The 21,984-nt window shown below is 34.2% G+C and overlaps 1 protein-coding gene and 1 long non-coding RNA gene across 32 annotated transcripts in view; one reads left to right on the top strand and one right to left on the bottom strand.

The window, feature by feature from the left end:
* Positions 1-21,984, bottom strand: part of LOC105493186 (bromodomain adjacent to zinc finger domain 2B) — a 412,599-nt gene that overhangs the window by 88,474 nt on the left and 302,141 nt on the right. For all 31 annotated transcript variants that reach the window (XM_071072832.1, XM_024796394.2, XM_011760666.3 and 28 more), the window contains 5 exons: positions 13,953-14,163; positions 6,658-6,750; positions 6,384-6,445; positions 2,414-2,479; positions 619-684 (listed from right to left, as the gene is read on the bottom strand). In XM_071072832.1, coding sequence (XP_070928933.1) covers positions 619-684; positions 2,414-2,479; positions 6,384-6,445; positions 6,658-6,750; positions 13,953-14,163 — 498 coding nt within the window. The remainder of the gene's footprint in view (positions 1-618; positions 685-2,413; positions 2,480-6,383; positions 6,446-6,657; positions 6,751-13,952; positions 14,164-21,984) is intronic.
* On the top strand, positions 32-6,590 carry LOC105493184 (uncharacterized). The gene is made up of 4 exons (XR_011609803.1): positions 32-127; positions 684-778; positions 5,929-5,972; positions 6,434-6,590. It is a non-coding gene; the product is annotated as an uncharacterized lncRNA (long non-coding RNA).

Genomic DNA, 21,984 nt, shown 5'->3' on the forward strand with positions numbered 1-21,984 from the left:
GGTGGATGGCAGGGTGGGGGAGGGGAGGAAGGGGACATCTCTCTTATACTCCATGCCAGGAAATCAGAACAAAACACCCCCAAATACTTGAAGTTAAAATAATTAAAAACAGCTAATTTTGTTATTGGTAAATAACAGTTGATGAGGTTTGGCTTTTGTTTCTGTAGGCTTTTCATTTTTAATAGATAAAACAGTTGCTGAATATTAACAAAGAAAAAGTTATAAAGGGGAGAATCAGACTGAGACACAAAAATAAACATACCTATACCATATCTAGTCTATGGCTAAACATAAACATAAACAACACACAAAACAGTTTTTTTGGGGGAGTCATTCTTATTTAGCAAAACTACATACAGGTATTAAGCAACAATTTGCATTTCTGATTTGATGTCTCCTAAAGAGCTCAAAGCATTACAAAAAAACCCTGCATAATAAAATAAAAATACACATACAGTATACATACAAATAAAAACATACATTACACACATGCTATATCTGCTAAACATATATTCAGATAGTCATTTTGAAGACATATTGTTTCATATAATTGATGCCAGTATAACATACAGTTTTTATTTTTCAAAAGTAAAAGCTCTGATTCTCATCTAAACTAACCTTTATTCGTTTCTCGGCCTCCAATAATTTGGCATTTGCTGCTTCTTCCTTCTTTTTCTTTTTAGCCTGTGCATGCAAAACAGGTCTCAAAGTCATGCAACAGCACCACTACAACTTGCAAATAATGTCAGACTTGAAATGAAGCTACATGTCTCACAAGGTACGAAACAATATGTAACATATATGGAGACAATTACAGATTTCCCCCCAGTTAACATTATGTTTAATGTAATAATTGTGTTTCTAATTTATAGGTTAGCATTAGAATACACAAAAATTTCTTAGATTCATAAGAATATGACAGCTTTTCTTCTTCAAGCTCTGTTAAAAGTCTGAAATAATTGAGTGTTTATGTTCTTTTACCTTAAAATTTAATCACAGAAAAATGATTTTATGTCATTTATTGTTTTTCTGATTTTAAAAGTAAAACATAATCACTGTAAAACATTTAGAAAACAGAATAGATTTTAATTGATAAATAAAAATTATTTCAAGAATTAGTAATATTTGAGAATGAACACGTTAACTTTATTTAAAATTTATTTTTAAATCTTAAAAATTTGAGATAAAGAAATTCATTATTGGATTATATCTTTCAAGTTAAGCATATTAGGTCTGATTTTCCCCATCTCTGTATAGTGTGGTTAAGTTCAAGTGTTTTTTTTTTTTTTTAATAGAATGAAAACTTGTAATCTTATCTTTCATGAGTCACAATCTGACTATTAAGATCATGCTATTTATCAAACATAAGCTTCATAATCTTAAAATCATGAACTGTGTAGAAGTTTCATAACTACCTAGCAGTTATTGTCAGTTTACTTTAAAATAATATTTTCAATTTCTGGTTTTTAAAATTAATTTGAAATGGGTAAGAAAATATGTGTGTATTTCTAGAAGGAATAAAACTGTAACAGAGAAAACCTCAGTTATCTGGAGCCCTCAGGGAATAAACTGCTCTATAAGGCAGCAGTTTCCGGAATAGTGGAGAAGTTGTAATAATTTTAAACATGAAGTTTATTTTCACTATTTCAGAAATAATTTTGAGACGTGCCTGCTTAGACACCACTATGCCTGTGTACTGTGTACTGTGTCTAATTTGGCGTATTCTTGATGACTCAGGGCAATTATTTTGAACATCAGTCATACTGCACAGCTCCAAAGAGTAATGCCTTTGGGCTATTAAGGTTTTGAAAATTGCTTGCTATTCAAATAAAAGATTACAGGCTGTTGCTAGGCTTTTCAGTTCCTATATGTGCTAGCTGAAGTTTTCCTGTATTTTTTCCTTGCTATCTTTTGCCTATTACTTTTGCTGTTGCCAACAGATGTCCCCTCTATCTCTATTCTAATTAGCCTTGCAGGGAAGAGGGATATGCTAGAAATCAGAAAAACAATCTGATAAAACTTTGTACATTTAAAATTTATTTTTACTTTTGAAATGTTTACTTCTGTAAACATTTGTTTCTAAACTAAAAGTAAATATCGGACTATAAGCCCTAATGATTTTTCTTTTGTTGTTTACTTTTATAAAAGTAAAACATTTTAGCGCATGAACTTTATGACAACTCCATTGACTGCTCAGAAGTTTTCCTGTTTCTTTTGTCTCATTTTGTATATCTTTATTGTTGGGATTAGATTAGCTTGCTAAATAAGGCTCAGATAAAGTTTTATTCTATGCAGAATGTTTAAAGAGAGTATCTGACAAACGTGAGAAAACATGCATGTAAAATCTTTATTTTTGCAGACTTAAAAATATATGGCTATATTACTTTAATTATGTTAAATTTAAGAATTCTACCTCTAGAATTTGCTGAGCTCGAAGTTCTTTTTCCATTCTGATTTGCTGTATTCTCTTAATTTTTTCCTGTAGGAAAAGTTATGATAACTTGAGATAATAAACTGAGTAAAGAGTATTTGAGCAGAATCAAATAATAAAAATATAAGTACAAAATTATCAAAGGTGGGACATAAAAATTTATTTAGTATAAAATCATATATATTTTCATGTCTGAAACTAATATGATTTGATAAAGTTTCTCATAATTTGTAAAATGCAAATGCTAAATAAACAGAAACTCAGCGAAGCAAGCTGATTAAACTATATAGCCTGAAGATCTTTATAAATATTTGCAATTACAAATAATACTTAACTTGAAATAAATATAGGACTTAATAGTAGAAAAATCATGTATCAGCAGTCAGAAAACATATAGCCAGTTCTGGATTACAGTCATTTATTGAATGGTCTTGAGCAAATAATAACTATTCTTGTGTAAAATAGTGAGAGGTGTTTGCCCTTTCTCATTTGTCATGATTAAATAAAATGCTTTAAAAAGTATACAGTGACACAATTGTAACATTATTAACAATAATTTCCATTCTAAAATTTATTTCACATGTTGAATAGCATGACAATATAACATTGCTTATAATTATCACAATTAGTCCATTTCAGAAATAACCTGTAACATTATTTTAAAATTAACTAATTATAATTTAACATTCCAGGAAATTATTTGTAGGACATAATTGGGGTACACATTGTCTAAATTTAATAACCTGATTATTGGATATGTTTTATAACTTAGTGATCATATAAATTTTGACAAAAATTTACATTTTAATTTAAAAAATTATCTCATATTAATTATCTCATATTCTATAAAACATTCTTAGAAATTTCATGTTCTTTAATCCATTCAGAAGTCCCAAATTGGCACTGATGAGAATAAATACAAGTTAAAAAAGAAAATTCAAAGTTTCCTAATTGAAAACTGTACTTATCCTAGAATTTCCAGGGCCAACACATTTTATACACCTGTATTTCACAATGCCTGCTCCTATCTCCAGATGCTAGTTGTAGTTATTGAAGCTATACTTTGATATACATTTTAATTGTTTTATGTACACTGATGTTATTGATTCCCTGCAGGAGTCTACTGCAGGATGATGAAATTTTAGGGATTACTGTTCTGATTTCACAAGACTGATCACATTCTTTGATCTTGGTGATCCTATCTTGGTACTGAGTATTAATTGTAGGTTGTCAAAAATAAAAACCTCAAAGTGGGCCGGGCACTGTGGCTCACACCTGTAATCCTAGCACTCCGAGAGGCCGAGGTGGGCAGATCACCTGAGGTCAGGAGTTCGAGAAATGAACAGTGCTAGGTGGTGAAATCCTGTCTCTACTAAAAATGCAAAAAATTAGCCGGGTGTAGTGGTGCATGCCTATAATCCCAGCTACCTGGCAGGCTGAGGCAGGAGAACTGCTGGAATCCCGGAGGCGGAGGCTGCAGTGAGCAGAGATCATGCCACTGAAATTCCAGCCTGGGCAACAGAGGGAGACTCTGTCTAAAAAAACAAAAAACAAAACAAAGAAAAACAAAACAAAAAATAAAACCCAAAACCCCAAAGTGTATCTTTTGTTTAATTTCCAAGTCTTAGAAAAGATTGTATTTGATCCATATTTGCAGTATTTATTTGAATTAGAACTTGATATCTGAGAAAAGTATACTCTTGATCTAACTTTCCTGCTCTTGTCAATTATAACATTATAAGATGCTATGTTTTCAAGTCAGCAAGTCATTCATTGTTCTCTTAAGCACAGATAGGCAGGGAATCTTGGGGCTGACATACACAATCTAAAGCTTTATCTTAACTATTCAAGTGACTTTTATATATATCCATATATATTTGGTAGTGTTATCATTAGCATGTAGATAAGATAAACATGGTAAATTACTATAATACAGGTTAACTTTACAATGTCGGGTACTCAACCACTGAGCTGGTCACTTTACATTTAATATCTTATCAATCATTAAAAAATCATAGAAGCTTAAATTATCTTCTTTTTATATAAGAGAAAACTGAGGTTCTCAGCAAGTAAATATTTTGTCTGAAGTCCAATACGTAGTAATACAGAGTCCTGGTCAGATCCCAATGCCTGTGTGCCTCCTGCTTTGTAATAATGTTTCTGAAATCTTCCAGAAAACTGTCTTAAGGACTGTCTGGTGATATTTTTGGTCTACTAGGTGGAAAAAATAATCCAAAGGATGAAAACACATACCCTATTTTATTCTAGATCAAATGCTGACTTTAAAATAGACCCTATATAACAGATAGTATGAGTAGAATTACTCTATACTTCGATTCACTTTGTTGAATCAAATAAATGAGATGGTATTCTGAGATTGGCCTCAGATAAGTATCTTGATAAATATTAAGACCAGTTCATTTGCATTAATGTTGCTGGAAACTTTGGAGCTCAATGCTTTTTCAATGAGTAGCAAAGACCATGTGGATTTAGGTTGTAGCTACTGTAAGACTTTAAGATCATAAAGCTGAATTTAAAGTACTGATGGGATCTAATGAGTCTCCAGCCATTAGGAAATAGAATAAGCTATAAAACTTTTTAAATAAAAGTATAACAGAAACAACAGTATTTCACTTAAAAATGAAATATGAACTTATTTTTTCATATATACTCTTTAGTAAATATATTTTAACAAATGCATTCATTAGCCTATTTCAGGTCAATCTTACAATGTCTAGCAGTCACAATTAACAAACTAAGGATGGAATTCAAGTTTACAACTGCTACTTTAAATTATGGTGGTAAAAGAGTATACTGTGTAGTTGGATGTTTTATATTTATTTTTAAAAAGTTGAGCATGTGTTTTGTTGCCGGTCACTGCAGTAGGCACTTTACGTTCATTATCTCATTTATTCAGATATTGCAATTAACTTCTTTTACGATGGAAGAAATAAAGACTTAAGGGTTAAGTCATTCATCTAAAGTCACAAAATTATTAAGTAGCAGAGCCCATATTTAACCGTAGGCTGCCTGACTACAAACTCAAATCCTAAATCCCAACTCTATAGCAACTTTTCTAGTCATATTGCTTTAGTTAATACTGGAAGAAACCTTAGAGATAATCACATCAAATCCAACCCAAGCCCCTTATTTAGCAGGTATTTATATAGTAACATAATTGATTTCACTTCATTCTCAGAAATAACTACTTTCTTCCTAACATTTTTAAAAGAATAGTACTTTCTCCCATTTCCTTTCTGCTTTAATGTTACCATGAATATGAGGAGATGGGAGAGTAGTTTACACATTCTCATCTTAAATGAAGCTGAATACCTTCTCACTTAATTTTTATCTATGAAAATTTAAAAATTACTTCTCTTACCTAAACTTAATTTTGAAAACCACACGGGGAGAAATATTGTAGATACAAGACAGAGAACTCTGGATTTGCTAAAATAATGCTCTCATCTTTTTTTTTTTTTTTTTTTTTTTTGCAGTGGCAACTTTTAAGCAACCCTGAAAGCATTCAGAAGCAACGAAGGCAAATCTTATTTTGTATAACTTAAATTTAATTTTCTACTAATATTTTACATGTTTAAGAACAACAGGCTTTATTAAAATTTGAACATTTGGGTAATACACTTCATTGACTGATATATTAATTTAAAAATTCTGAAAATTGTTCAAGATATCAACTTATACAAAGTCTACAAGGATATTAAAGTACTTACACAAATTTACTGTTCGGTAATCATTTCTTTAAACACTTGGAAGTAGAATACTTTATTAAACAGGTAAAATTTTAATTAAGAGAAGATAGCAATTTTCTAAATAAGACACAAACATTAATGTGAAATACAGTTATTTAAGAAATAAAAAATAATGTACATTATTAACAAATCCTCAAAATAAGTCCCATATTTTAAAAGTCAGTTCCAATACATACACATACCTGCTGTTTCATAATCTTTATCTGTTCTTTTTGCTTTCGCTTCTCCTCAGCAGCCATTATTGCTACAACAAGAAGCCAAAGGATAGATATCATCAAAAAGGGAATAAAGAAAAGAAACCTCTCATGAATTCCCCAGTACTGACTCTTCGAGTTTAAGTATACATATGTAACAAACCTGCACGTTATGCACATGTACCCTAGAACTTAAAGTATAATAATAATAAATAAATTAAAAAAAAAAAAAAGAGTTTATGTTATCATTTAAATCACTCACCTTGTTGTTTTTTGGCTTCTTTAGCAACTCGAGCCTGTTCCTGCTTTTGAAGTTTTCTCAAAAGCTTTATTTGTGCTGCTTGCCTGGCTATTTCTGAAAAACACAAAATTTCAAAGAATATTAACAACTTTGTGTAACTACTAACCTAAAACAGTAACTGTGTGAAAATGGTATCATCATAAAGGATATAATTTTTTTTTTTTTTTTTTTGAGACAAAGTCTCGCTCTGTGGTCAGGCTGGAGTGCAGTGGCGCGATCTCGGCTCACTGTAATCTCCGCCTCCTGGGTTCGAGCCATTCTCCTGCCTCAGCCTCCCAAGTAGCTGGGATTACAGGCACGTGCCACCACACCCAGCTGATTTTTGTATTTTTAGTAGAGACAGGGTTTCACCATGTTGACTAGGATGGTCTTGATCTCCTGACGTCATGATCTGCTCGCCGTGGCTTCCCAAAGGACTGGGATTACAGGTGAGAGCCACTGTGCCCGGCCAAGGATATAATATTTAAGAAAATTGCCTAAGGTCAGACAGATACCAAGTAGGAGAGTGGTGTGGTAGACAATGTCGTGTTCATTCCAACGGAAATAATCAAATTATTTCATCAAATATGATCCCATATCTAGGACTACATAAAAATGAGGTTTCTTTTAATCTTTATCAGAGAGGCTTATTTAAGTACATTTTTTTTCACATTTCAAGTAAATCCCACTTAGTGGGAAAATAGCTGCTAGTATTTTAAGAATTGTAATGTAGCTTCAGTCCTAGCGTATATAAAAAAGGAAGACTTCCAATTAAAACAAATATAAAAGTCCCCTCCCACCCAAACTTAGTATTTCAAATAGCTATAATGGTTAAGTTCCTGAATCCAGTGGTATTTTCATTTATGACGGAGAGGGACTAAATCTCCTAAATGGAAAGAATGCAGAATTTCAATGACTTTTAAAGACAACCTAGTTCTTATTATCTTCAAGGACACATATGAAACTATGGTAGATGAACAAAATTAATGGCTCCAATTCTTCATTCCTCCTTTTATTCGTGCCATTTGTAATGTGACTTTGGAGCAATTCCCATCAAGAGGTGGAATATATTTTCCTGTCCCTTGATTCTGAAGTCAACCATGTGATTTTCCATGGTTAAGAGGTTGTTAGCAGTTGTGATGAAAACAGAGCTTGAAAGTTTAGTTATATTCTTTCTGCTTTTGTTCTTGTGCTTTGTCCATGACTGAAGATATGATTTGGGGACTAGGCTATTGGAAGATTGGGACACAGGGAGCCAGTTGACCCCACAAATGTGAATAAGCCCAGCCAAGATAAGCAAAGCTGCCTAGCTAATTTCCAGCTGATTCCATCTGCACAAGTGATTAAGAAAGTGTTGTATGCTACTAAGGTTTAGGGGTTGTTACCGAGCATTATTGTGGCAAAGGGTATAACAGACAAAGAAACCATGCAATATCCTTGCTTTCTTCTGCTGGTAAACTTGGTCTGAATACTTCTAACGCTAAAAGTGGTGTATAATGTTGATCATATCATCATTTTAGAAAGCATCACTTTGTATTAGACATTGTTATAAATTTTGTAGCCACTGAACAAAGAAACCTAAATTATGTTCATTGACAATGAATATAATTGCTAACACGTGAATCACTTGAGCTCTTAAAAATTTCCACCATTTATTGATTGCAGGTACCGTTGTGTTAAATTTTTCTTTTTCTTTCTTTCTTTTTTTGAAAGAGTCTTGCTCTGTCGCCCAGGCTGGAGTGCAGTGGCACGATCTCGGCTCACTGCAAGCTCTGCCTCCTGGGTTTAAGCCATTCTCCTGCCTCAGCCTCCCGAGTAGCTGGGACTACAGGCGCCCGCCACCACACCAGCTAATTGTTTTTATTTTTAGTAGAGATGGGGTTTCACCGTGTTAGCCAGGATGGTCTTGATCTCCTGACCTCGTGATTCACCCGCCTCGGCCTCCCAAAGTGCTGGGATTACAGGTGTGAGCCACTGTGCCCCGCCTGTTGTGTTAAATTTATATCACCTTGTTTAATGTTCACGGCTACTTTATAAGATCAACATTATTGCCCCACTTACACGTAAAATAATTAAGGCTCCTAGAGGTTAAATAGCATAGCCAAGAAAAAAACCCAGGACTGGCTGGGCACGATGGCTCATGACTGTAATCCCAGCACTTTGGGAGGCTGAGGTAGGTGGGTCACTTGAGGTCAGGACTTCGAGACCAGCCTGGCCAACATATGAAACCCCCACCTCTACTAAAATACAAAAATTAGCCAGGCGTGGTGGTGGGCACCTGTCATCCCAGCTAGTTGGGAGGCTGAAGCAGAAGAACCTCTTGATCCCGGGAGAAAAAGGTTGCAGTGAGTTGAGATTGCCCACTGCACTCCAGTGAGACTCTCTCTCAAAAAAACCCCCAAAGAAACCCCAGGACTTTCTGACGCCACAGTCTATATGCTACTATCTCTAAAAATCTTTAAGCAAAGTTTAAATGCCTTAAGATTTTAGCTAAGAATGTAACTGTATGTCCTCATAATAGCTGAAGTACAGTTGGTCACTATGGCCAATTTTCTATCACTGAGACTTTTAAGAAGGAGAAGGAATGAAAAGAGTCAAATTTCATCTAGTAAACTAGAAGTGTTATTGAAAAATAAAATGGAAGATGATAAAGTTTTATCTCCAATGTCCCAACCTTTTTCAAAATTAGGAGGTTACAGGCATCATCAAAAATTTCTGGGTTACACAAAAAGGATCTCCTGTTCACTAAATACTCTGGGACATAAAAACTTATAAACTGACCTGCAGGGTCAGCAACCTCTGATAATAATACGGGTGAAGAATATTATTCTCATCTATAATAATGCCAGATAAATATTTCTTTAACATTAAGGATGGAAAGTTTTGAATTCTACAATAGAGACCTGACTCTGTCTTGAGATGTAAAGATGTACTGATAAAAACATTTCCTAGAAAATATGGCATAAGTATGCTCTTTTGCTCCAAGCTAAACTGATATTCTCTAATATAAGTTTAACTTTTAATAAGAAAATTCTATAATATATATAGAACCATGTTTGTGTATGAGTGTATCAGTCAATTTCAAGCCCTACACAAGTCCACAATAATTTTTGTTTATTTGTTTGAGACAAGGTCTTACTCTGTAACCCAGATGCAGTGGCATGATCATAGCTTGCTGCAGTCTCCAACTCCTGGGCTCAAGTTATCCTCTCCCCTCAGCCTCTTGAATAACCAGGACTATAGGAGTGTACCACCTTGCCCAGATAATTTTTTAAAAATTTCTTTTTGTGGTCTTGCTTTATTGCCCAGGCTGATATTGAACTCCTGGCTTCAAGCAATCCTCTCACCTTGGCCTCCCAAAGTGCTAGCATTACACAGGTATAAGCCACTGTGTCTGGCCAGTAATTTAGAAAAATCTTTGGACCAAAAAAATTTTAAAGTTCAATTCACATCTTTTTACTTTAGCAAGAAATATAAAATTTTAATTAATCATTAAAAATTTACATAGCTTAAATTTTACATTATGGGCCGTTGGAAAAGAAGATGACATGAGAAAAAGGTCGGGCACAGCAGCTCACGCCTGTAATCCCAGCACTTTGGGAGGCCAAGGCGGGGGATCACCTGAGGTCAGGAGTTTGAGGCCACCCTGGCCAACATGATGAAAACCCATCTCTACTAAAAATACCAAAAATTAGCTGGGCATTGTGATGGGTGCCTGTAATCTCAGCTACTCAGGAGGCTGAGGCAGGAGAATCGCTGATTGCGGGAGGCAGAGGTTGCAGTGAGCCAAGATCGCACCATTGCACTTCAGCCTGGGTGACAAGAGTGAAACTCCATCTCAAAATTTAAAAAAAAATAAAAATAAAAAAAGAAGAAAAAAAGAGAATACAAAGGAAAGAGAATGAGTTAGATACCTTGAAAAGTTTGTCCAAGCTGTAGAAATAAACTACTTCCAGTATCTTCTCATTTATTTGGTTTTTTGGTTGGTGAATATATTGTAATTACCTTTTGAAATATTAATTTGAAAAGTATCTTTTGTGGCTTACGAAATTGTCCACTTTAATTTCAAAGATGAAGTTTATTTTCATATAGAATTAGGGATATTTTGGATATAACTCATTTCTTTGATTTTAAGATGCTTTTTTAAACATCTTGATATCCCTAAGGTCAGAATGTAACTGACAACTGGCAGCTCTTTTCTTTCTTAGTGTACATCTTAAAATAATGGTGCCTGGTATAGATTACTTATAGGCATCTCAGTTTCAATCACATATGAAATGAATAGGTGTACTTGTTATTTTGGAAAATTTGAGATATTAATAGTATCAGTCAATCAATAAGCAGGTTATTTATATAGAATGGAAGTCTTTATCATATTCAAACTTTGTCAGATTTTTACCTATACACTGAGAAATTAGAGTTCTCATTTCACAATGTTTGGATGTACATTCTAAACTCACATTTATATCACTATTCTGAACCCTTCTTCAAATTAAGTCCGGTTTCTCAGTCTAGTTGGTCAGAGAAGGATAATAATATATAACAAAAACTTCTTCTAGAATCCTCTCAGATAACCCCCAAAGTGTTACCGTAGAAGGCTTTTAGAAATGAAAGAGTTGATAAAGTGCTTCATTTTTACTTTCTTTTCTTCCCAAGAAAAAATGCAAACAATACTCCATATACTTGTATATATAATAATGATTATTTACTCACTGTTAAATAATCTTTACATACATGTTGAAAAGGAGCACATGCAATATACAATAAGGTCAAAGGTAACAGAACTTGCAAAATGCAACCCAGTATATTATAACAAGGATAAACTATGTGATTGAATACAAATCAATTTGAAATCTGGAAGGAGAATATACATTTGGTAAAAGTTGAATAATTAACTTTTACTTTGTTACAACAAAAATATAGTTAATTTTCCAAATTTAAATTTGCTATTTTAGATTCTAACTTATAATGATACTTAGATATACCAAATATCCATGAAGAGCCCATGTTTTGATTATCAGTTAATTTCAAACTTTCTTATTTTATGCAAACAATGTCCACATTCCCCAGCATTAAACATTATTCAGAAGAGTCAATAGCTTACTGACAATATCAATTTTTAAAACCCATCTATGCCTGTTAATTTACTGACTTTTTCTTTTTAACCTTCACCAGTAACTCTTTGGGATGAAAGTCTTATAAGAAATCAAATCAAATAAAAAAAATCTGACTACCATACTGATAAGGTTTGGCTCTGTGTTCGCACCTGAATCTCATCTCAAACTGTAATCCCCATGTGTTGAAGGAGGGACCTGGTGGGCGGGGATTGGATCATTGCAGGGGTTCCCCCCATGCTGTTCTCATGATAGTAAGTGAATTCTCACGAGATCTGAGTTTTCTAAGTGGCAGATTCCCTTGCTCTCTCTCTCTCTTCTGGGTGCCTTGTGAAGAAGGTGGCTGCTTCCCCTTCCATTATGATTTTAAGTTCCCTGAGGCCTCCCAGCCATGCAAAACTGTGAGTCAATTAAACCTCTTTCCTTTATAAATTACCCAGTCTCAGGTAGTAACTTTATAGCAGTGTGAGAACAGACTAATATACACACTAAGACAAAAAAACTTATATGATATTAAGTTACATGCTAGGCAGTTAAGCTATTAGTCAAAGTATAAACTGGAGACAATATCTGCCTGCTATCCACAAAAACTTGAAAATGATTTGTATAATATGTTTAGATTTGTATAATATATGCTTAGAAAAGTGTAATATATATTTATTACAATTGTATGATAGCAAAGATCTGGAAATAGCTTAAACAGTCATCAAAAAGAGACTGATTCAAGTCCATTTATTTTAAAAATCAAAAAGGATATACATGTACATGTGAATGGTCGCATGTGTATGTATGTGTATACATATTTCTGGAAAGATTAATTATTCCACTGATAAGAATGACAGTGTCTTTTATTTTATTTATTTATTTTTTAGACACAGGATCTCACTCTGTCACCCAGGCTGGAGTGCAGTGGCATGATCATAGCTCACTGTAACCTTGAATTCCTGGGTTCAGAGGATCCTCCCACATCAGCCTCCACAATAGCTAGGATTATAGGTGCGTGCCACCAAAGCTGGCTAATTTTTAAATTTTATTTGTAGAGATGGGGTCTTGCTTTGTTGCCCAGGCTGGTCTTAAATTCTTGGCCTCAAACAATCCTCCCACATTGGCCTCCCAAAGCACTAAGATTACATGTGTCTTTAAAGCATTCTATAGTATGAGTTTTGTCATGGATATTTGTTTTATAACAAAAAGCAAAGCAGCAACAGAGAAGTCAATATTATGATGGTGTTTACAATACATAGAAACAAGTCTTTTATACATTTCCTCGATATTTTGCTTATTTATAGGGATAATAAAAACCCATGAGAAGTAAAATTCTGTTAGATTTTTAAGTCAGTTTCATTATTAAACCTTTATTTTACATCGTTACATATCTTTACATATATGCCTTGCAAATACAAGGTATCTACACATATGTTGATATATTCAGACGGCCTTAAGCGGCTTCACATTTGTAACTAGTAACGCAAACTGCAAAGCCAAACTGTTCTATTTTACTCAGCCTTCTCTTTGCCATACATAGCATGGGACTTTCATGTTGAGAACTTATGTATAATGTCAAATCATTAATACAGTTTAGGTTATTATGAGCATTTTGAACTTGACAAATGATACTTTCTGGTTATCTTAAAAGTACTTTTTGATTTAAATGTATTAATTTGGTATTCTGAAAATATATATACTACATCTGGACTTACAGGAGAACCCGAACTAAAAGACTGGGGTTACTTACCAGTAATTGGAGTTCTCTGACTGAAAATTTACTCCACAGATCCACATATTTTGGAGTTATTCCCATGTACCACCTCAAGGAATCGGGAGCTGTTAAAATGAGAATTTCCAGAAGGTTGGCACGACCTTAAGGCATGTGCCAAGTACTGGTTGATTCCCTTTCTGTGCAAGCCTTAAAAGCTTAACACCCACCTTTGTCATTCTAAATAGACAGGATAGGATGTGTTTATGAATAATGGTTCTGGAAAGATTACCTAATCAAAGAACTCCAGTTACCAGTGGGACTCCTTATTTTTTCATTTTATTCTAACACAAATATTTACTTTTTAAAAATTGAGAGCAGTGTCAATCCTAATTCAAAAATATTAGAAATACTTTTAGTATACTTTTTAGTATGATTATTAGTGTCAGACACATTACGTTTCTTACCTTGAGCTTGCAGTTTTCTTAGCAACTTTGCATCTGTGTTATCTAGGAATTCAGCATTGCCAACATTTGGAGGTCGACCCTTCCGACGTCTCATCCTGGATTCCTCTCTTGCTCGCTGTCTGTCTGGATTTGGTGGTCTTCCTCTACGGCCTTCCATTGCCCTGATACGAGGAATGACATCCTCTTCTTTCAAAAGACACCACTGCATTCCCTTTTAATTAACATTTTATAGAAATAATATATTACAAACAAAATAAACACGAGACCAATATGTCAGAAAATTCTAGCTAAAAATTGCATATATTTTGGAATTTATAACATTGGTATATAAACTTTAGGTATTTCATTTTTAAATTAAACTTAGATGTATAATTATTCATGGCCTTTGGTATAGCTTTAATATTCTTACTTTAATGACTTAAGCTTTAATTAAATATATAGAGAGATTTGTATCTGTATCTATAAACATATAGTTATAAATCTTAATCACAATTTCTGAACTATAATGACCATTGAGTTAGCAGATATTTAAAAATACTAGTTGTGGATTGATGCCACTATAGACTGCTCTTACGGGTTATCAGTTAAGCCAAAATAATACATGAAAGTTTCTCTTTATAAATATTACAGCTAATAAATTAAGACAGAAAGAGTTAGAATATCAGGATTCTGCAATACCTAATAAATTAGTGAATCGAAGAATTGAACTTGAATGGTTGCCTATCATCAAAAAGAGACACAACCAGACAGATATTAGCCTCCTAATGGAGGTTCATACAGTCACCTACCTACAAAGTAGTACTGCCCCTCACACACACACAAAAATCAAACCTGGATTTGATCAAGCCTCTAGATCTAATTACAATAACTTTAAAAGAGACACAGAAGTATAAGTTAAACTATATGGCAAAATCCATTCTGTGGGAAATTCTACAAATGACCTAGTTTCTTCAACAAATATGCTGCAAGAAGAAAGCTGTAGGAAGTTTAAATGAACCTTAAAATATGTATCAAACAAGCCCAATTTGTGGACCTTACTTGGATACTTATTTAAATAGACAAACTGGCCTGGCGTGGTGGCTCACACCTGTAATCCCAGCACTTTGGGAGGCCGAGGCGGGCGGATCACCTAAGGTCAGGAGTTCGAGACCAGCTTGGCCAACATGGTGAAACCCTGTCTCTACTAAAAATACAAAAATTAGCTGGGCATGGTGACAGGCACCTGTAATCCCAGCTACTCAGGAGGATGAGGCAGGAGAATGGTTTGAACCCAGGAGGCGGAGGTTGCAGTAAGCCGAGATCACACCATTGCACTCCCGCCTGGGGGACAAGAGCAAGACTTCATCTCTAAATAAATAGACAGACAAACTGTTAAGAAAATTTGAATAATAAAGAGACAATTGAAAATCTGAGCAATGACTGAGAGTTGATGATATCAAGAACATATCAATGTAAATAAGTACAACCACTATGGAGAACAGTTCAGAGGTCCCTCAAAAAACTAAAAATAGAGCTACTATATAATTCAGCAATTCCACTGCTAGGTATATATCTAAAAGAAAGTAAATGAATACATTGAAGATGTATCTGCATTCCCATGTTTACTGCAGCACTGTTCACAATAGCCAGGATTTGGAAGCAACCCATGTGTTAGATGGATAAAGAAAATGTGGTAAATATACACCACACAATATACACCACACTATTCAGCCATTAAGAAAAATGAGATCCTTTCATTTGCAACAACATCATGGATGGAACTAGAGAATATCACATTAAGTGAAACAAGCCAGGCCCAGAAAGATAAGTTTTGCATGTTCTCACTTATTTGTGGGAGCTAAAAATTAAAACAATTGAACTCAACGGAGATAGAAAGCAGAATGATAGTTGCCAGAGGCTGGGAAGGATAGTGAGAGGAGAGGGGAAAGGGAGTGGAGATGATTAATGGTTATAAAAAATAGGTGGGTAAAATAAATAAGATCTAGTGTTTGATAGCACAACATGGTGACTACAATCAACAATAATTTATCATACATTTAAAAAAACCTAAAAGAGTATAACTGGATTGTTTGTAACACAAAGAAAGGATAAATGCTTGAGGTGATGAATACCCCATTTACTTTGATGTTATTATTTTGCATTGTATGCCTGTATCAAAGTATCTCATGTGGCTCGGCGCGGTGGCTCACACCTGTAATCCCAGCATTTTGGGAGGCTAAGGCGGATGGAACTCCTGAAGTCAGGAGTTTGAGACCAGCCTGGCCAACATGGTGAAACCCCGTCTCTACTAAAAATACAAAAATTAGCTGGGGCATGGTGGTGGGTGCCTGTAGTACTAGTTACTTGGGAGAGTGACACAGGAGAATGGCTTGAACCCGGGAGGTGGAGGTTGCAGTGAGCCGAGATGGCACACTGTACTCCAGCCTGGGCGACACAGCGAGACTCCATCTCAAAAAAACAAAAACAAAACAAAACAAAACACTCATGTACCCCATAAATATATATACCTATTATGTACTCACAAAAATGAAAAAATTAAAAAGAAATTATATATTAAAAATATAATAATGGTACTGTGGTCATGAGTCCTTATCTTTTAGAGTCACAAATGGAAACATTCCTTCAACAAATTTTGGAAGGGAGAAGTAGATGAGGGTATATGTAAAGCAATATTGGTCAAAATGATAATTCCTAAAGCTTATGATGGGTACAAGGTATATATTATCAGTCCATCTATTTCTGTATATATTTGAGATTTCCCATTATAAGCCTCCTAGTGGAGGCACACACCAACACAATGCTAGTGTATTGTAAGAATAATTTTGTGGCCGGGTGCAGTGGCTCATGCCTATAATACCAGCACTTTGGGAGGCCAAATTGGGCAGATCACAAGGTCAGGAGTTCGAGATCAGCCTGGCCAATACAGTGAAACCCCATCTCTACTAAAAACACGAAAATCAGCTGGGCATGGTGGCGTGCGTCTGTAGTCTCAGCTACTTGGGAGGCTGAGGCAGAAGAATCGCTGGAACCCAGGAGGTGGAAGTTGCAGTGAGCTGAGATTGCGCCAGAGAGCTGAGATCACGTCACTGCACTCCAACCTGGGCGAAAGAACAAGACACTGTCTCAAAATAAATAAAATAATAATAATACAGCTTAGCACATAAATACATGTATCCTGCATGTGTCAATCAAAATAAATACACTATGTTATATTACCTTATAGTCGAAAAATAATATGTTCAGATATAGGAGACATATTTTAAAAATAACTGTCTTACTATTTCTTTTTAAGAGTTAATTCCTTCAGTATGAAGGTTAAGGAAATTTTTTAAATGTGTTTTTCTCTAAAAATATCCTTGAAGCAGAAATTTTGCTTGAGACACTAGAAGAAACTGTGTAACCAAAAATAACCCAAAGTTCTTGAGTTTTAGGTTAAACATGATTTGCCTAACCTGGGGCAAGGAGTCTATGAATATTGCAGTTAATGGGTACTAAATTGTACATGATTATGGATAATAGCTACATCCTACATTCCAAGTATTGTGTTTTGTTCCAGATACTTTAAATAGGCTACACTTTAATCTTCACAACATTTCTACCTCATATGGTGGGTTTTATCGTCTTTATATTACAATTGAGGAAATTCAGGCTGAGCAAGGTTGAATAGACAGCAAAGAACAGACTGTGATTCAAACCCATGACTGTCTCACTCTAAAACCTGTGCTCCTGACCACTATGAGTACTTGATGTTATAAAGATGTTCTTATACTTGATAAGTGACAGATCATAACATTTAGCTATAAAAGCACAGCCAAGATTATGTCAAGACTGTCAGAAAAAAATTAATGCATATGTTCATACATATATATGCTAAAAATAACATCTATACTAATTCCTTTCAGTAATTCTTATGTTAAAATAATTTTAAAAATTAATTCTGAGGAAAATGAAAATCTTTTGCTGAGATTCCAAATGAAGTCAGTAGGAACAATAGACGTACAAAGTGTATTTTTAGGCCATAAGCCACTAAAAAGGAAGACATCAGAATAGTTTTATGTTAGGTTATGTTCACCAGCATAGGAAGCTTTTGATTAGTTTAGCTTTTCATTTTTTTATTATGTTCTTAAGCACCAAGGCAGCATGTATCATATAAATTGAAAAATATAAAGGTGACATTCATGATACTTGGAAGAGAAGAGGGACTAATAAAAGCCTATAAACAAATCTGCATTTGGCTTTTAAAGTATCTTATTAGTAAAATCAATTTTTGGCCAAAATTTTAAGAGTTTTATCAACTTTTCTTATCCAGATATAATTTTTACATAGTTATGTTTTTATTCAGCTAGGAAAATACACCTGTGTCAAAAGAGGAACAAAATATGTTGGTGCCTAAAACTTACCAGACAAATATAGTGACCATATCATTCACATTTTTGCCCTTGGCATTTAAAAAGTAAATACTTTCTAAAGGGATTGCATATACTGGATTACTTATAATGTCTTCTGACTCCTAGATTTTAGAAAATGAGAAAAGAATCATTAGGAAAATCTGAAACTTATACTACAGCTTTAATTCATTGATGAGCCAAAATAATTGTGGGTGAGAACAAATAGTATTTTTCTCAATAAATTTTTCCTCAGGAAAAACAAATACAATTTATATCATTTGATTCACATGCCATTGGCTTTTTATTTATCAGAAGAATTTAATGTTTATATATCAATTATAAGAATTTAATTAATATATATCAAAAGAATTTTTTTCTTGATTTCTAAGACTTAAGATAGTATATATTTCCTGAAAATAACTGTTGTTAAGATTTTTAAAACATGGATAAGAAAAGATGATCAACAAGATGGAGATAGCAAAAGATTATTATTATTACTATTATTTATTTATTTATTTTTGAGATGAAGTCTCACTCTGTGGCCTAAACTGTAGTGCAGTGGTGCAATCTCAGCTCACTGCAACCTCCACCTGTTAAGTTCAAGTGATTCTCCTGCCTCAGCCTCCCAAGTAGCTGGGATTACAGGCACTTGCCACCACACCCGGCTAATTTTTGTATTTTTAGTAGAGACAGGGTTTCGCCATGTTGGCCAGGCTGGTCTCAAACTCCTGACCTCAGGTGATCCACCCACCTTGGCCTTCGTTTGGATTACGTGTGTAAGCCACCGCGCCTGGACAAGATTATGTTAATTACATTATTCTAATTCTGCTTTCAAGGGTTGGTAATTTATATTCTTAGTGAATAATACATTCACTTCCATAAATACTACAAAGAGAAAGAAGGATAAAAAGAAAAGCGTTTATGTTTTATTTTGGAAGATGGAATAATCCAGGTAAACAAGTTAATGAAATAAGTGCAAGTACACTGTAAAGCTGTAATATATTATAAAAATGAAGTTTTCACTACTTAAATATTTGTTGAGGCACGTTTACTCCGAGCAAGGCATAACATTACCTACAGGTCAGCTAGAGAGAGTCCTTTTCCCTAAAGGACCACATTTTTAAGAAGGACCTCAGGCTCAGTCTATTCTAAGGCAGGTGACCGTAGGACCACACCCTCAGTAATGCGTTAGAAAAAGAGTTTAGAGCTTGGGAGAGAAAGCCGTCTCAACTGCCCATATAAAAATTATGATGGCCTGGATTAGAGCACAGAAATTAGAGCTGGAAAGAGAGATGAATAGTACATTGGTCTTTTGGGAGAGAGAACTGACTGAAATTGAACACTGCCTGGATGTGAAGGAGGAAAGCCAAAGACCAGAAAGGCAGTTAAAGTTTGGGGTAGTCTCTAAACAACATGGAAAAGGGAAACAAGTGGCAATGAGGTTTTCTTACTGAACAAATAAGGATGGAGAAATATTTGAGAAAACTGGAAAATAAATTTATTGCTCAACTTTTTTATGACTTATAAACAGACTTTTAAAGAAAGAAAATATTTCCTTTTAGTGAGTTCTTATTTTCTGTATTCAGAAATTCAAAAGAGATCATGAAATTTATTTTCAATATGACCTTCCTATTTCAACATTTCTGTTATACAGTCTTCATAAATAAATGACTCCAAAGGATAGGTGAACCCTTCATGAGGGACTGGTTTGTTTTCACCTTATCTTATAGACAGTAAATTGCCTAATTAACTGGGTTTCCCACGTTTCACTGAAAGCTAAAGTAAATATGTGGTTTAGCAGCCACATGTTTAGTCTTAATGGGATGTGTTCTCAAGTCTCATTCCTGATTCAATTTTACACATTCTAGCTTGACTTTTTCTTTTGTTGCTCCCATTTTTTAAATACTTGTAAGCTGAGTTATTTTTTGGGAAAAGCAGTATATAATTATGTAAATGCAGTCTCCCAGTCCACTAAAAGCCGATTAGCTGAATGATTTATTTGCCAAGTTATTGATGACTTTTTAAAAAAGTTTTAGTATCACCAAGACTTTGATGCAGCAATTTCACCATGGATTTACAGTCCTGTGCCATTAGATGCCCAGCTTCCCAAGTTAATATTTGAGATGCCTAATACTGTCCTTCTTGAATGCTCAGTGTTATATAAGTGAATGGAGAGACTTTCCCCTACTCTTCTCATATTTTTCTGGATTGAGACCTGTATCTATCCCAGTCCTTGCTTCTGGTAGTAAAATATTTGTGGTGCATGTTTTAAATCTGGATTAAGGCAATTGGTCTGACAATTTAAGGCCTATCAGTCATTCAGTGGATTGATCATTTACCAAATTGATTTCTGGTTAAATAATTTTCAGTAAATTTAATCATAGCTTAAGTAAACAAAGTTAATTTTTTACTACTATTCCTTTTGAAACTATACTTTCAGAATCCTTTACTTCCCAATTTGTTTATATGAAACTTTTAGAACGTCACACCTAAAAGCAAATCGATCTTAAAGACCTCTTATATGCATTTACATTACAGATGAGAGAATTAAGTTAGCTTCAGCGTAAGTAATGTAAGATACTAAATTACCCTGCTAGAACTAAAAAAAATTCTTAGGGCATGAGCAAAGAAAGGGTATCAGATATTTGTGACGAAATTTGACAATTCACATAAAAAAATTAACATCATGAAAAAAAATCAAAATTTTGTTGGATTTCTTTATGCCTTTTCACAATTCAGTATTATGTCTATTTCTAGCTACTTAATAGTGCCAGAGGTAGGTAGTGAAAGGGTGATAGATTACAAACTTTATGACAGATATTCTTAAGCCACCCTAGTCATATAGCTTATTATACCATACACTACATAGCACTTTAGATGTGAAAGAGTAAGAACTGTGAGGAAAGGTGTCATCTATTAAAAACACGTGAGAAAGATGTGGTTTGATACAACTGTTTCCACAATGCTGACTATGTTTTCTACTTAAAGTATGTCATCCTCTAATAGTCAACGACTTTCAATATCTCCTCCTCCTATATCCTTGGATTCATACAGTCGTCCTCCTAGTATAGGCCTTGCCTAGCCACAAAAATCCTACCTGGTAGATCAGTGACATAAATTTCCAGACTTTTAGACTTCTGGTACTGATCTTTCATGTTCTCAGTGTCCATTCGTGCCCACGGCTATGTTGCATTAGGTGTGACAGTTAACAGCAGAGCTGAATTAGAACTCTGGTTGTTGACTTCCAATCTTTTGTTCTTCACTTAATTTGAAATAATTACCAGCATTAAATTGTGCCAGAAACTGTGTGTTGCCTACCTTACTGTGAAGCCTCCTCTTAACAAAACCCTAATTTTTAGCTGGGCAGTATTCTGCCTACTGTTTTATCTTCCCCAGAGAATAAGCTTCTCTAAACCAACAATCATTTTTTTGTATTCTCCAGTTTCTCTATGAACATTAGTTTTTCTTCAAATTCAGGCTTTCAATTTCATTTCTGTACTCAAAGGTGTGTTCACAATTTGTCTATGGGAAAATGCCTTTAGGGGACATCTACTTAGGGAAAAAAATGCCTGGCACATTAAGTATTTGTCACAAATATTTACTGATTAAATGACTCAGAAAAAAAAGGCTCTTTTCATTAAGAA

This window comes from Macaca nemestrina, chromosome 11, assembly GCF_043159975.1.
Source record: "Macaca nemestrina isolate mMacNem1 chromosome 11, mMacNem.hap1, whole genome shotgun sequence".
NCBI classification, from domain to species: Eukaryota; Metazoa; Chordata; class Mammalia; order Primates; family Cercopithecidae; genus Macaca; species Macaca nemestrina.